The sequence below is a fragment of the Pararge aegeria genome, chromosome 3 (assembly GCF_905163445.1).
Source record: "Pararge aegeria chromosome 3, ilParAegt1.1, whole genome shotgun sequence".
Classification (NCBI taxonomy): Eukaryota; Metazoa; Arthropoda; class Insecta; order Lepidoptera; family Nymphalidae; genus Pararge; species Pararge aegeria.
Genome location: NC_053182.1, coordinates 5330984 through 5347742, shown reverse-complemented (window position 1 = coordinate 5347742; position 16759 = coordinate 5330984). Strand labels below are relative to the sequence as shown.

The following is a 16759-nucleotide window of genomic DNA, read 5'->3' as shown; positions in this document are numbered from 1 at the left end:
CAATGTGACGGTCCATTTACATGTGACGTTACTTTGTTTCGATACTCAAAAAGGTATCTACGATTGCGAGCGTTCAAAACTATGCTAAGCGTACTGTGTGTCTCATGTGAGATATTCTACTAAGTTACTGATTCGATCCCGTAAAAGTTTACTACTTTTTGAATGGAATCGAAAGAGTATATTGTGGTCATATCCGGATGTCCTTGGTCACGCGGGGGTATGGGCCTCGAGGCTCCACCTCCTTACCGGGGTTATTAGCGCGAAGAAGAACATTTTCCCGGTTTTGTTCTTTGAGTCTATCTAATCTACGCTGCCGTACGCTAGGGGCCTAAAGGTCATCATTCAAATCCAAGACCCGCTGAGAGGTTCGCTGTCATGCGACTGGGGGATACCGATGATGATGCTTGCATCGTTGTGATCCTCAACGTCGCCAACTCACTAAACCTGCGGTTTTCCGCGTTAGTGAGGTTAACAGGAGGAGCTTCCAGGGTATTGGACGCCCTAGACGAGTAGCGTTGCTGTTTCGTGCTGGTCAGCATTTCGATAGAGTGCATCTAATGACAATACTGTTTCCCAGTATGTTAACTAGATGGCGCTCTATTTATTTCATACAAATATTAAAATTCAAGCGATCCAGGAAGAAATGCAAGTAAGTAATTTCAAACGCCACCCATATGACTCGTGATACAACGCTTTTCTATTACTAACGCACGTGACATATTTAGCGTTCACGTTTCCGCTGAAGCACGTCGATGCATCCCACCCTTAATAGAATAGGATAATTACGACTAACACGATATCATCTAAATGTGATACATCCTCGATAATTATTCAAATACAATTATATAACTATGGTCGTTCCATTATGCTATTTTCTATTTGAAGTTTGCATGCCATACATTAACAATCCGAGAAACATGTTGTAATTAACAGGCAATTTTGCCGATTCTTTTGTACACAAACCTCTAAACTACACTATATTGACAGTTCTAATAAATATTCTGTCTTTTTCATACATACAGACCGGAACGCAACAATGCTGCTTGGCAGCAGAAATAAGCATAGGACATTCCCCGGACGAGCTCTACATGTTTTTAAAAAGAAAATGGGGAAAAAGTTTGCGTACAACGAAATCGACACCATTGTAAGTCTTATTTCTGAAACTGAATCGTTGTACTTTAAGCATTTAATGCGATTCTTCGGATGTACCTTTTGACCCTAGACAGCATAATTTTTCGCCACTATTTAGTGGCTTTTTTCGTTTACCATATCACACTTTTCTAGCGCAACACCTTCAGAGCTTTAGTCTGAGGTCAATAAAGGAGTACCTCAGATTTAAGAAACAGTCAAAACGAGACAAAGCTAAATGCCCGACATAAACCTGTATATATTTGATACCTACTTTACGCTGTACGGCTTTGTTGTACGAATTGCACGCTTACAATCCTAGAGTCTTGAGTACCGAAACAACAAAAGGTCAAAGTAAACTGAACCTACAATTATTTGCTTTAAAGCCGCACATTATGCACTAGTGATTTTAAGTTTATTTCTATTCCACGGGAGCGCTGGCTGAAGAAACGTAAGCGAACTTAACCTTTAAACAAATGTGTCTAAAGTCCATTTCACTCTTGTCGGTACAGTTTTTTTTGATACTTTCTGACCCAATGTCGTTACGAACGACGTCAACAGCATAGTCTATCCGAGCATTGGTGGTTAACTTTTACCGTCGTTTGGTTACTCACAGTTTAAGTTTGAACTTGGAACATGACAGACAATATAACATTAGTCACTGAACAGTCACGAAACGTGCTAGGGTTGTCACGCTATTGCAACGCCTCGGGCAGCCGATGGGCGTCGTGCCAAGCGTGTTCGGGCCTCATGACGTCATCGACAGGCGGGCACGTCGGCCGCGGGCCGGGCTCCGGCGTGTACGTGAACGTGAGCCCCGTCGCATAGATTATACCGTCATTACGGACTAGTGACACTGGCACCTGGGGGAAAGTTGCCATTGTTAATTCTCTCCCGCTATCCACTACTGGGCAAACCTCTTACGTCATTTGGGAGCTACTTCGTTGATCTATTAGTTAAACATACTGAATGTTTAACTACGGATCACCAGGAGCCGAGTTCGATAGCTGGATAAGGCTAAAAACTGAGGTATTGAAATTTCCCCTGTAATACTTCCAGTTGTTTTATATACTATACCTTGACGTCCCAAGAATAAAGAATGTTATTATAAAATAAGAAATTCAACAATATGAAAATAATACTGTTTTAGGCGATCGTAGTATCATTTTTATTAACCCATTGCCAACCCAGCACGGTTACTCTTACAGAATGAGAATAGTTTAGGCCTAGCGGACTGGTACACCTTACACACTTTTATGAACATTATGGGGAAGTCTCAGGCGTGCATTTTTCCCTTACCGTTAAAGCAAATGATATTTGATTGCATACACGGAAGTTACAGGGTGCGTGCGTAGGATCGAACTCCCTGGAAGGAAGGCCGAAGCCCTAACAACTAGGCTATCCATCAAATCTGGACTAAAGGCCTCTCCTAACGGGAGGGTTTACCCATAATCACCACGCTGGGCAGACGGGTTTGTCATCGCAGTAGATAACAGTAGTAACACAGAGGACGCTGATGCCCGTTCTCCATTATATTCAATAAGTAGCCTCGCACGACACTGCACCGGCGCGAAAAGAAAGGTTGGTGACAACTGCATTCTAATCTGCCGTCACCACACGGCAATCTAGGCTATTTCACCTACATAGCTATAATTGTATTTTTTTTTAAATTTTAAGTAATGTATATACATCGTCAGGAAACCTGCATGCCTGAGAGTACTCCATAAACTTCACAAGGGTGTGTGAAGTAGCAATCTGCACCTGGGACTAGCCTAAACCGAGCGGAGACCCGTGCCCTGTAGTGGGCTGATAATGATGATGATTTTGAACGGCACGATTGATGAATTTCTTAAAGACAAGGCTGCTTGGGAACAGGCCGCTCCGCTCACATATCTCACAAGATAGCGAAATTCTAAAGAATGTTAATGTAAAATGATGTTAAAAAAGAGCAATCTGCTGAGTTTTATGTCGGTTCTTCTCGGTAGAATCTGCCTTCCGAACCGGTCGTAGAGTCGCTACCAACATACGATATATGACATGACGTTTCAAAAGTGCTTAGGTATAAACTAGGTGATAAATGAATTTTGAATTAAATCTCTTAAAAGGTTTTTTTTTTAAATATTTATGAAAATTAAGCTTAATTTGCTATACTCCGCAAAAAGCTTTAAACAATTATTCATTGTAAAGTCAACATCACTTGATGATGCTCCGGTTTTGGAGCGAAACGTGCGTAGAGGGTACATTGTCGAAGATCTGTTCGGTGTGGAGTATAAAGATTAAAGAAATTATAAATTACAACATACAGATTCTCCTAATTTCCGCGGAGTATAGCAAATTGGGCTTCATTTTCATAATATATCATGGAATCCCGCAAATTTTTGCTTGCTCCTATCCAAATGAAGACATAATGAAAAAGGACATAGGTACCTGTGTAGGCTGCCGCACCCATAGCCACTGTCCTCGGAACTGCGAGATGTCCGGTACGACGCACAGCATTGACTCAGCGCAGCGGTACATGGTCTCTGCTTCTACATCGCCGAACCACACTTGGAGGGATGGCGTGAAATTGTCCCCGGCTAACTCCAGCATAGCTACGTCTCCGCCCCCATTTAAGTTCAGCGAATGGACCAAAGGCACTGGTGTTACTGGAGATCTGGACAAACGTTTTGCGATTTATAGTAGCTATCTCACTTCAATCGCGTTTAAAAAAAAATTATTATTTTTATTTAAGTATACACTACATTATTCAGAAAAACAAAAAAAAAGAACAAGCATTTTAAGAATGTAGTAGGATACAAAAGGTTGCCTTAAGTAGCGATCTCTGCCAGGCAAGGATTAGAAAGACTAAAAAGAAAAACGAAAAGGTGGGGTACACTGCTTAAAACATACATACGAAAAACTACAAACAAATACATAAACCAGACTATAATAATACAACAATACTATTGATAAATATTACTAATACATACTTTTAAACATACCATGAATACATAAATATGAGTTAGAGTAGATAAATAAATAATAGTCGTCTTTATTGAGCTATATAATGAGCCTTAACAGCATTTTTAAATATGCCCATTGACTCCTTTTTTTATACAAATTTAGCCCAAGTTTGTACTGATGTATAACTCGCGTCCAAATAATTACAAAGTTTACTGGATCGCATTTGTTTTAAAATTAGCAATAACTTTTAGTTAGTTATTTCAAGTTGCTTTAAAGTACTTGAAATAACGGTAATTAAAAGTTATTGTTAATAACTTTACAATTTTTTTTTTGGGTTTTTTATATTTTCCGGAAGCTTTCTTTCTCTATAAGACAAGGCGTGAAAATGTCTAGGTTTAATGTTAAGGCTCGCAGCTATACAGGCCATGCAGTAAATCGTTTACTAAGGCGAGCAATTTTCATAGTTACATTTAACATTAAGGAAATGATAATTAGATCATTATCTACTCCCAAAATGAGAAGGGGTTAAGGCCGTAGTCCACCACGCAATTTGTGGACTCCACACACCTTTGCGAACATTATGGAGAACTCTCAGGCATGCAGGTTTCCTCACGATGTTTTCCTTCACCTTTGAAGCAGGTGATTTTGAAATTGCATAAAACGCACATAACTCATAAAGTTAGACGTGCGTGCTGGGGCTTTTTTATATTCATATTATAGATTAATATGAATATAAAACAGAATAGATAGCAGTATTACGTCTACAAGTATATACACTAGTAGCGGCAGCTATTCAATGTATATGGTTACTTGATGTAATGACATGTAATGATGGGAATGACGGAGGGAAGCTAGGACTAGTACGCAGCATTGGGGACGCGGTCAATTACCTACTCAAGAGAATATTTTGAATCATAATAAATTCTTCGTTGGTAGAATACAACTTTAATAGGATTTGAAAATCTCACTGGTCAGTCGTGAGCGCTGTGGTGTTATAGGACCTCCAGGCAGATAGGGTCTATTTGTGAATTTACAATTTCCGAACTTTCTCTGGTCGGGTACAAATAAGGGTTTCATTATTTATAGTTCCCATTATTTACGTCTCACTAAGCTAAGTAACTTAAAGTTACTAAGCGGTGATAGACTAGTGGTTCGGACTTCGGCCTCACTTTCGGAGGCCCGGTTCGAATCCCACGCACGCACCTCGTAACTTTTCAAAGTAAAATGCATATAAATTTTAGCAGATTAAAATATCTCTTGCTACAACGGTGAAGAAGAACATCGTGAGGAAACCTGCATGCCTGAGAGTTCGCAAAGGTGGATGGAGTTCACAAATTCGCACTGGGCCAGCTTGGTGGACTACCACCTATAGTGGCGTGCACTAAGTTTTAGACCTAGAGTAGGCATAATTCAAAAACTTGGCAGAAAATAGAAAAATCCTCCTGGCAGGCAGTGCTTCCGTGCATGTATGAAGTAAATGCCACTGTGGACTACGGCCTTAAGTCCTTCTCATTTAAGGAGGAGATTGGTGCCCTGTATTGGGCTCGAATCTATAAGGTAACAGTGAAGTTAATGCTATGGTTTTTTTTCCCCACCACAAGTTAACCCTTGACCGCAATCACACCTGGTAACTGATGATGCAGTCTAAAATGGTAGCGGGCTAAATAGGTCGCTACGCAATATCAAACCGGAGCGATTTACTAATAGCTAAGCGGCACGTCTTTGTCGGTCGGGTGGTAACTTTACACGGCCAATGCCTCCCACCAGACCAGACCAGAGAAAATGCAGTAATTATAGATTCCCAAATTGCCTCTCCCGGAAATCAGGAACTCATACTTAAATTCAGAGCGCTCGCCGTTGAGCCAGGGAGGTCGTCAAAAACCTTTCATTTTTCGGCAGTTTAGTTATTTTTTCTACTTGCAAAAATCTTAATAAATATATCAGTGAAATATTCTACACTGTGGTCTAAACCGCATCAATCTCCGTTACGTGGTTCAGGAGTAAGCTGATAAACAGACAGACACGGAAATAAACTTTTTGTAAAAATGTAAATATAATTACTTTTAACCGACTACCGACGGCTCAGTTTGCTCTCTAAGCAAAGTTTCTTTGTCTAAGGCTAAGGAGAGGATAGCACCAGTTTCTAAAATATGGACTGGAATTGAAAATTTCTAGATTGATAAACTGAATACCAAACATTGACACGACCTAGGATTCGAATCCAAGATCTTTTGACCCATAGTCTATATATTCATTTTTATTTTTTAAATATGAATCACCCAAATTCAATTTTTAACATTATCAACTACTTTAAAAAGCTTATAATTCGCTAATCACAGTCGCATGTTTCCGCCTTCATTTAAATAGGGACAGTAATTTCGTGTACGGTAAGTCCACAAAAATTAGGTACTTTATCAATTTTATTTACTGTAATAATCACATGAGAAAACTTATTATCAAACCATTATTATTAACTGTACAGTGTCAATAGGTACAAAGTTATAACTGTGATTATGTTGCAACATTGGCTGATATTGTGATTCCTAAGTAAGTGTTTATGTCTTATATTTTTATGACTTATACTCTCGCAAGTTTGAAAACTTAGCACAATGTAAAATTTTGACTTTTAAATTCAAGAATATTGAATTATTTTGAGTTATTAGTTATGATAAAGAGAAATACACATATAATCTGATATGATGTACTTGATTTTTAGTTGTAGAACATTAAATTATGGATAAGTAATGTTTTTTAATGTAGATGAAAATGTCAAGCCTATGCCCCAATAAGAAGGACTGGCTGGTATTAAATTTAAATTGAAATAATAATTGTGTGTAGCATTGTCACGACTTAGAATTTGATTTTGCCAATTATTATCATTTAACTTTGTTCTTTATATGAACGCTGAGACTAATCTGTGTGATTTAAGAGAAAAATTTTTTTTAAATAAACTATCTATTAGGAAATGGTGATAGCCAAGTGGGAAGGAGCTACATTTTTGGAGGGCATAGTTAGAATCCGAGCACGCACCTCTTATGTTTTGAAGTTATGTGCATTTTAAGTAATTAAAATATCACTTGCTTCAAAAGTGAAGAAAAACATTGTGAGGAAACCTGCATGCCTGAGAATCCTCTATAATGTTTTCAAAGGAGCGTAAAGTCCACCAATTTGCACTGGGCCAAAGTGGTGGACTGGGCCTGAACCCTTCTCATTGTGGTAGGAAACTGGTGCCCTGTAGTGGGACGGTAATGGGTTGATACCATGTATGAGGAAACAAATTAGCTCAGCTTGCAATAAATCTTTACCTAATGAACACAAATTCAAAGTGAATGAAAATGGAATAAATTGCTATGCAGTGATATGGCTGCCAAATTGTGTTCATTGTTTTGATATACTTTTTTATACTTACTTTTTTTATGTACTTTTTGTCTGTGCAATAAAAGTATATTCATTCATTCATACATACAAATTAGAAATACAAAGTTCACAGTAAATATATATCACAGTAATATGCAATTTTTGCATATCTATATATTTATAAGTAAATTTTTGCAAAATATGTTCATAATATTTATGGTTCTTACCTGACAGGACCCATGCCTTCATAAAATTGGTATTCAGCCTTATCAGTAGAAATAATGGTCCAACAGGCTCCATCATTAATCATTTCTTTGTTTTGTTCTTTGGGGCATGGAGTGGCTTGGAACTGTATGATTCTCTCTTGTGAGAGGCATAGGTACATTCGCTCTGTATCTTTCATGTAAAATGCACATTTGTGGAGCTGGGATACTGGATCATCTGCTTCTAGGAGAGCCATTTGTTTGTCGACCTATGGTCAAAATGAACAAATAAATACCTGTTTTCTCAATTGGCTTTGATTAAAAGTCTGACACTTTTTCTTGTAAGATAAGTTTGCATGTCTGGTGCATTATAAATGAGATGTTTTAATACTCTAAAATTACTCAATTAAAATACTAAATTTGTTGTTAAATTGTTTATATTCAGTATTTGTTTATTTATATTTATGTTATAACAGGTGATAAATATTGTCTTAAATATATATTTTTTAAACAAACATCATTAAAAAATACTATATATTCTTCATGACTTCAAGTTTGATGCCTTAGCCCTTAAGATAGTACTAATTCACCCTAATAACTAAATGGTAATGTTAATGTAATGATAATTCTTCTTTTTATTGCAAACAATAATTTTAATGCAAACTTAAAGTTCTTGAGAATTAAACAAAGAGAGTTTTGTTTCACCATTAATTAATATTTTAAGATTAATTACCTTGCGAATTATAAGTCTAGGAAGTGCCATTCCAGTTACAGAGCATACAAGCTTTACAGTGGACCCGTAGTGGACATATCCATCTCTCACTGCAAACTCTTCAGATTCACTCTCGTTATCGTCAAGCAAGTGTATAGTGAATGCACCCCACTGTGTTGATGAAGCATGAAAGTTTCCATTCTCAACATGAAGGTACCTTGTTGATACTGTTTGTGACCTCAGTCTATTAAATAAAGCTACCTTAGTTCCACTAGCAATACATAGATCTGCATTTTTCAATGACTGTTTCTTTTTTGAAGGCTTAGATATAACTTTTATTCTTTTACTATTAAATATACCAATGTCATGGCCGTTGCCATAAAACATTTTTACAGAGAGCATGAAATGTTTACGCTTATCTGAATCAGATATGTACAATGTTTTGGCAGCACAGTACTGTTTCCCGTTGTTTAAATCTAGTTGCTGCATATCCTGATCTGAGTTGCCTATGCCGATAAATGCGCATAGCTGGGAAGCCTGCTCAGTTTCACCCTCACGTAGCATGCGCTCGCGCCTCAGTCGCCAGCCATCTCCAAACAAATATATACAGGGCGGAGGGCAAAAGAAGCGTTTCTCGTTGCCGTATGACTTTTGAGCGACTTTGGCGTGTAGGATGACGACAACCATGTCGGAGCGGTCACGAAGGTAACGTTCCATAGCTTCGCGGGTGAGCCTGCGCTCCTCCGGGCGATAGGCGCCGGCGCCGGGGCCCGCGGCGGCAGCGTAGCGCGGATACAGCGCGCCGTGCTGCGGCGGCGGCGACGGTGGACCCCCGCCCATGCCACCCGCGCCCGCGCCGTACTGGTGCGGCATGCTCGCCACGGCTCGCTCTCACCTCGATTCCAATAGCATAATGTGTAAACTGTGATAGCGTTCAGGCATAGTGCCACTCTTACATTATTATTATTACGAGAGAACAGTGTTTCTTGCTAGGGCACATAGTGTAAACAAGACTTTTAGCTTTTAGCGTCTTCTTATCACCTCAATGAATTTGCTTGTTTTACACCCTTCCACAATGTTGTGCTGGCTCCTTTCTTGGGAATAGCCTTCGTTACCACGATCGATACACTTGTATTCACTACACCATAAATAAATAATTACGATGGGAACTGCTGCACACATTCATTCAATAACACCTGTTTGACGGGAGAATTTTCAGACAGTCCAATTAACGTCTCATAACCGCATTTCTATAAATTAATTACTTACGAGTGTTTATTATTAACTACTCATTTACAATGAAAAATATTAACAAAGATTCTTACGAAAAACTTATTAAACATTTATGTTTATTCCAGTAATAAATACGACAACGCTAAAAATACGAACTGTCAATGAACGCCATAGACACCGAGGGATGGGTAAGGAAGAGTGTTGTCGGCTGAGTTGTCGATAAAACGCGCGCGAATAATCGAGTGGGTAAAGGGAGTTCGGTCGACTGCGGCACGTCGACTGACAGACAGCCGGTCGTAGGATGTGGGGTTACGCATGGGGCGTGAGAAAATAAAGTGTGGGAAAGAGTGGGCGTCTCGGTGTAGTAAAACATTTGATATTGTATGTATATAGTGAACCGAACACTTGCATGCGCCAGTAGCAGAGATCATTTCGTATTGTTGTTGTGTGCGTGATAAATAAGCCGAGTTCACGGACCGAAAAGGTTGCAATGTGTGAGGAAGAGACCGTCGATTGACCGGAGATCTCGTGGGAAACGACCTTTGTTATGTACACTGTTATATAGATTAGTTAAACAAAAAATCAGTTCTGGAATTTAATCGCACGCGATGGGAGTCACTGGGCTGTGGCGGCTAATTGAGCCCGCCGGCAAGCCTGTCCCAGTTGAGACATTAGAAAACAAGATTTTGGCTGTAGGTGGGTTCAGAATTTTTTAATAAATGACTGAAGTATTATACAATTAATTCTTTTCTAAAATTCTTTATTGCTACAGATATTTCAATTTGGTTGCATCAGATGGTGAAAGGCTATCAAGATGCCAAAGGAGCACCTTTACCCAATGCTCATCTTATAGGATTGTTTCAAAGACTTTGCAAATTATTGTATTTTAGGATAAAACCAGTATTCGTCTTTGATGGAGCATTCCCAGATTTGAAAAAGGAAACCATTGTAAGCTTCCTTCACTAATAATTTTTGTTACAAGCATTTTATTGATTTATGGAAATCTTAAGTTGCAATTAATAAACATAGAAGATTTACTCATACTTGCAACTGATATAGATATTGTTTCACTGTACGAGTAGTTTTGATGAAGCTATTGTTTTCATTTATGTTTTTTATTACTAGAACTTAATTATTTGTAAAATTTAATTAAATTTTAGGCTAAACGTCAGGATAACAAATCAAGATACAACTCTCAATCAGAAAAACTGAAGAGGGAGATTGCTCTTTTGCTGGGAAAAAAGACGGCAATCAGTGCCTTATTAGGCAACCAAATTTCACCAAAAAAAAATAAACAAGTTGAAGATGGAGATGACCTCTTTAAGTTACCTGCATTACCTGAAAAAGAATCCCAATCAGAATCTGAGTATGTTAATAAATTAAGGTGTATGCTTAAAATAAAGTAAAATAAAACAAAATTTCTTAGACAAAAAATAATGTTTCAGATCAGATGATGAACAGAATTCAAGTGCATCAACTGTTGATTTACATTCTGTGGATCTGGAGTCCGATAAGTTTAAAAATATGCCTTTGAAAGATAAATACGACTTATTGGTAGAGCTAAAAGAAACTAGAAAAATGAATTCTTGGGGAAAAATTCACACTTTGCCGAAGAAAAGTGATAACTTCTCAGATTTTCAAGTAAGTACTTTTGTGATTCTTGTTAAATAAATTAACTCAATGCTACAATGGCTATCATTTATTGTTTTTTATTGAATGAACTTTACACTGAAATGAAACAATTGTCCTGATTGTCAAATTTTGATAGATGCAAAGGTTGCTAAAGAGAAGGAAACTACAGGAGTGTTTGGAAGAAACAGAAAAAGAAATAGGGGAAGGTGGAATGTCCTTAACTGAGCTTGAATCATTACTTAATGAAGAAGGTATTGATACTAAACTTGAAAGTCTACCTGGTAAGAGAATAGCATCAAATAATACAACAAGGTATTTACTTATCAGTAGTGTCAAGCAGGCTTTGGAAAAAGCCAAGAAAAAAGAAGAAGCTACGAAACTCGAAGATCAACCAGGCGCATCAACAGATAACAAAGAAGCATCTTCAAATCAAGATGAATTAGAGGATGACTTACAGAAAGCCATAAAAATGTCATTAGAATGTGTAGATGAAGCTGATACAAGTGCGTGCGCATCTAAAACCGATGACTCATGGACATCTCTTTTAACTGATTCTGATTATAGTGATGATGAAGAAGCTGATGGGTATGAACAACCAGATATATCATCAGCAAAAGCATATATTATGCAGTACAGTGATTTTACACATAAAGCTATAGATCATATAGTTGCACACAAAAATAAGGACAAGCCTAAAGGACCTAAAATTGATGAGATAATTGAAGAACTTAATCAGGAAAAATCAATCATTGAGGAACATATAGAATTAACCTCTAGCGAAGACGAATCTCTTCAGAAAAGTATTAGTCAAACAGCCTCTAACGAAAAATCACACTCTGTTGTTGATGATAAAATTGCTCCATATACAATCAAGCTGGAATATGATAGTTTTAATATGAACGATACGCAGTCGTCGGTGGTGTGTGTTGAAAATCCTAACGAAGAGATTATCTCACTTGAAACGAGTATAGAGGACACAGAAGGGCAAAATCCGCAAGAGGAACAAGCTAAGTCAAACGTCAGCCTAGAAACTGAATCCAGTGAAGATGATTTTGAAGAAGTATCTGATAATGAAGAAAAATTAAGAAAGAATGCCATTCAACTGACTTTAAATATGGTCAAGGAAATAGAAGATGATATTTTTGCAGATATATTTGAAAACACTGATAACCATTCCAATATACTTCAAAGTTCAAAGTCGAAAAGTGTAAATATATCACTAAGTGTTCCCGATGGACCTGTAAATACAGAATTAAAGAATTGTTTAAGCAAGGAGATGACAGAGCAAGAAAATCCAAAACCGATTGAAATAACGCAAAAGGTAGAAAATGTTATCAGTCATAATACATCCACGAATAAACAAATAGACGCCGTACCTAAAACCTCTTGTGAGAAATTACACAACAAACATGAAATGTCATCTGAAATTACTTCAAAAGAAATTTGTACAGAAAGTATTAATAAATCATCAAACAAAGAATTCTTTACGCTTGAAAACCTTAATACATTGGCATCTGAAATTGAAAATCAGGAAGAAGACCTACTGCAAGAGAAGGGGCGACTGGACCGTATAGGGCGAAATATTACACAGCAAATGACCAAAGAAGCTCAAGAATTACTACAAGTTTTTGGCATCCCATACATTGTTGCCCCAATGGAGGCTGAGGCTCAATGCGCATTTCTTGAGAATGCAAAACTAACAGACGGGACGATTACAGATGATAGCGATATTTGGTTGTTTGGCGGGAAAACTGTGTATAGAAATTTCTTCAATCAAAAAAAACATGTTCTCCAATTTCTGAGCGAAAGGATAGAAAAATCGTTTAGTAAGTTCCTAATTTGAATGTTATTTTATTTATTAAGTTCCATGACGTATTTTTCATTAAATCCGTTAATCTTCTTTTAGACCTTAGTCGAGAGCAGTTAGTGCTTCTGTCTCTTCTGGTGGGAAGTGATTATACTACGGGAGTATCAGGTGTAGGTCCAGTTACTGCTTTAGAGATATTAGCTTCATTTCCATTTAACAAGAAAAAACTAATAAATGAACAACCAAATCAGAATTTATACCAAGAACTTGTAACTGGGTTACAAGAGTTTAAGAAATGGGTTAAAGCAGGAAAACGAACGGATAATATTAGCTTGAAGAAAAAACTTAAAAATGTTAATCTTTCTGATGATTTTCCGAGTGTACGGGTAAGTGCCATTTTGTAGTATGTTACCATTTGATAAGCAGTATAAAAATGTATTCAATGGTATGCTTTTTTTCAGGTGGTACAGGCATACTTGGAACCTAATGTTGAAAGAAGTGAAGAAAAATTCACTTGGGGAGAACTAGATATAACAATACTAAGAGATTATACAAAATCAAAATTTGGCTGGTCCCAAAACAAATTAGATGAAATAATAAAACCCGTCTTGAAAAGGATGCTTGAGCGCAAGAGCCAGAAAACAGTTTACGATTACTTCAAAAGAAAATTGGAATTCCAATCATTGGAGGATCAAATGAGTAAAAGAGTGAAAGCTGCTGTGCAAAAAATGGACCCTTCTGTGTCTATTCAAAAAACAAATGAATCAGAAATGACAAATGATAAACAAGAATCTAAACGAAAGCGGAAACCTAACACTAATAATTCTAACGATGCAGGTCCATCAAAATCAAAACAAGTGAAGACAACCGCAGCCAATAATGAAACAGAAAATATTGATCAAGTTGTTAAATCACACACAGTGATAAATGACTCTGGAAAAGGCTTTGATGTCAATGTTCCAAAAAGTGAACGATACCAGGAAATTATACCACAAAGGGAAAAGGACAAGAAAAACTTGTTGGAAAACAAGTTGAAGGCTATAGAGCTATTCCGGACAACAAGGATAGACCGTAAAACGAAAAAAACTAAAAGAAAACTTCCCGTGCCTAAAGAAAAAGCTGAGCTTTCCGAAAGTGATAGTGATTAATTGTAATAGCTGACTCAAATTTGTGAATTCAAGTCTTGTCACGCGAATGTTTCACACCAAATCCGATAATGTAGATATCAGCCAATATCGAAATGCAATACTGAAAAATGTGTCGTTTAACACTCAGCTCGTAATGTATTTGTAATAATGGGCAATTCCGTTTCCGTAGGCAATTTGAAATAGTGGTATTTGGTATAGAGTAAATTGATCGATAAATTTTAATGTCAAAATAACTTTTCGTTTCCAATGTGGTGAAAATGTGTGAGATTTCAACCAAAAACACTACTGAAGAAAAGTTGTTTCAATTTGTTGCATATTTTTTAAGATGCGAGATATTTTGTGACGTTCTTTCCCACTACGGAACCATTCACTGCGGGATCCGATGCGCACTTGGTCGGTTTTATTTTTGTTTAGTGCATGGTTGTGCGAAACGTTTAATCAGGCAGTTATTTGGCATTATTAAAATTGGCTTGTAGAAAATAAAAAAAACTTTTATAAAATAGTCGATTTATTGTTTACATTCAACTCTTGATGTGACAAAGAACATTAAATATAATGCAGTATATAGGAAAATAATGTTCAATGGTTACACACTCATAATAAAGCAAATAATCACAAGTAAGATAATAATTATGCCTATCTACCATAATGGCTATTACTAAGTGAAATCAGAGGAATCTCTTCTCAAATGAGGCAAAAGTAAAAGCATTGGGTGATGTGATACAAATAAATAAGTAAATTAGGATAGCATAAGTTATGATTTTACACATCATCAAACTGAATTTGAACAGTATCTCACAGCATACTTTTCACAGTTCAATACACTTAGTATAGGATTGAACGTTCCTAATTTAATAAACAGTTTCGACTATCGTTACTCTTTAACGTCGAGAGAAATTGAACTTATGCCACTTTCATAACTCTAATTCGTCCACAGTTCGACATCAAGCGCTCTTGTAAAATAAAAATCGGGATTACAGAATTTTCGACCAGTACAAGTAGCAAAAGGTCTGTTTTGCTTTGAAGTTAGTGTTTCGATATTCAAAAACTACTATTGGAGTGCAAATCTTGAACTATGCGCACAATCATAATTTCTTAACAGAAACCACTGCGGCATGCTGGCGGCTCGTATAGACTGCCACTGCGGCATGCTGGCGGCTCGTATAAACTGCTTATTTCGGAACGTCGATCACGTATGGATTTTCAAATAGTGAAATTAATACTCTTAATAATACGTTTAAGCTCTGGATTTAACGCCTCTAAAGAAAAAGCAATCTCGCGGCAATTCTTGTATCACGTGATGCATATGATGCATAAAAAAAAATTTATTCAATAATTTGTTGATAAAAACACGCCGCTCTATTGAGTTACTGAATCTCTGCAGGTTTTGTACCTTTTATTTTTAATTCCACAATAAGTTAGCCCAAGCCGTCTAAAATGGTAACGCTAACTCGCTAAATCGGTTTCTACGCGATATAGTACCGAAACGCTAAATCGGCGCATATTTGTCGGTAGTGTGATAACGGCTAATACCAGGATAACTAACCACGGCCAAAACCTTCCACTAGATAAGACCAGATCAAATTCAGTAAATTCTAAATTCCCAATTTGCCCCTGCCGCGGATAGAACCGGAAACCATCCACTTGAAACCACAGCACTCTCCGCTGCGCTAGGGAAGTCGTTAAAATATACTGATCGGAAATTTGTGATTAAATAGACATTAATTGTCTGGACAAGGTTTACAGAGTTAACAATTATTGTTCATTCTTACGTACTATACGATGCAATTTTAAGTTGAGCCAGGGAGGGGTGTTAAGTTTCAGTTGATTGTGCATATTCGTACCTAGTATACAGAAGGTTATAAGAAATAAATAATGAATGTCCATCTCTTACATTATTTACAATAACACTAAGTGTAGTTACGTCACAAAAGTTGAAACAACGAGCGACTCCAACATATGAGGCGCTATAACCGCAAAATAAAGTACAGAAGACCGGCTATAGAAGATGCACGCAAGCTAACTCCCAAAATCAATAATCCATCTTAATCCAACATTTTCAGGTGGCAATGAATTTTTTAGTTCTATTCTTTTACTACTTAAAATCTTATCTACAGAGAATACTCTGTGGATAAGATTTTGGCATACATTTTACTTCGGTAGACGATCTCAGATCTAGTGCTAAGGAACGTTGTAGGTACTGTTTTAAGTGTGACTCGGTGACATCTATACATACCTATATAAAAGGAAGTTGTGTTAGTTGCACCATTTATAACTCAAGTACGGCTTGACCAATTTTAATGATATTTGATTTTTTGGATTTCTCTTAGTCCGGAATAGTATATAAGTATTAAAATATAACATTTATCAAAAAAAAAAAAAAGATTTGCGGTACTAAGTTCGCCGGGACAGCTAGATAATAATAAATAAGCGGCCATATTTTTGCTGTATATTTAATTGAAAAAGAACTAAATACACAATCATATTCGTCAAAATTATATCAATGAGAAGGATGTAGGTCGTAGTTCACCACGCTGGTCCAGCGCGGATTGGTGGACTTCACACGCCTTTGAGAACGTTATGGATAACTCTCAGG

At 37.1% G+C, this 16759-nt stretch overlaps 2 protein-coding genes across 2 annotated transcripts; one reads left to right on the top strand and one right to left on the bottom strand.

The window, feature by feature from the left end:
• Positions 1 to 1075: 1075 nt before the first annotated feature.
• LOC120636556 (suppressor of hairless protein) lies at positions 1076 to 9621 on the bottom strand. Its single transcript, XM_039908096.1, has 4 exons — positions 8365 to 9621; positions 7656 to 7900; positions 3556 to 3781; positions 1076 to 1991 (listed from the first exon to the last, which is right to left on the bottom strand). Exons 1-4 carry the CDS (start codon positions 9214 to 9216, stop codon positions 1824 to 1826), a joined length of 1491 nt encoding a protein of 496 aa, XP_039764030.1. The 5' UTR covers positions 9217 to 9621; the 3' UTR covers positions 1076 to 1823.
• Positions 9622 to 9812: 191 nt separating this feature from the next.
• On the top strand, positions 9813 to 14668 carry LOC120636636 (DNA repair protein complementing XP-G cells homolog). The gene is made up of 7 exons (XM_039908200.1): positions 9813 to 10272; positions 10349 to 10524; positions 10737 to 10942; positions 11022 to 11217; positions 11345 to 13034; positions 13115 to 13401; positions 13477 to 14668. Exons 1-7 carry the CDS (start codon positions 10185 to 10187, stop codon positions 14161 to 14163), a joined length of 3330 nt encoding a protein of 1109 aa, XP_039764134.1. The 5' UTR covers positions 9813 to 10184; the 3' UTR covers positions 14164 to 14668.
• The last annotated feature ends 2091 nt before the right edge of the window (positions 14669 to 16759 follow it).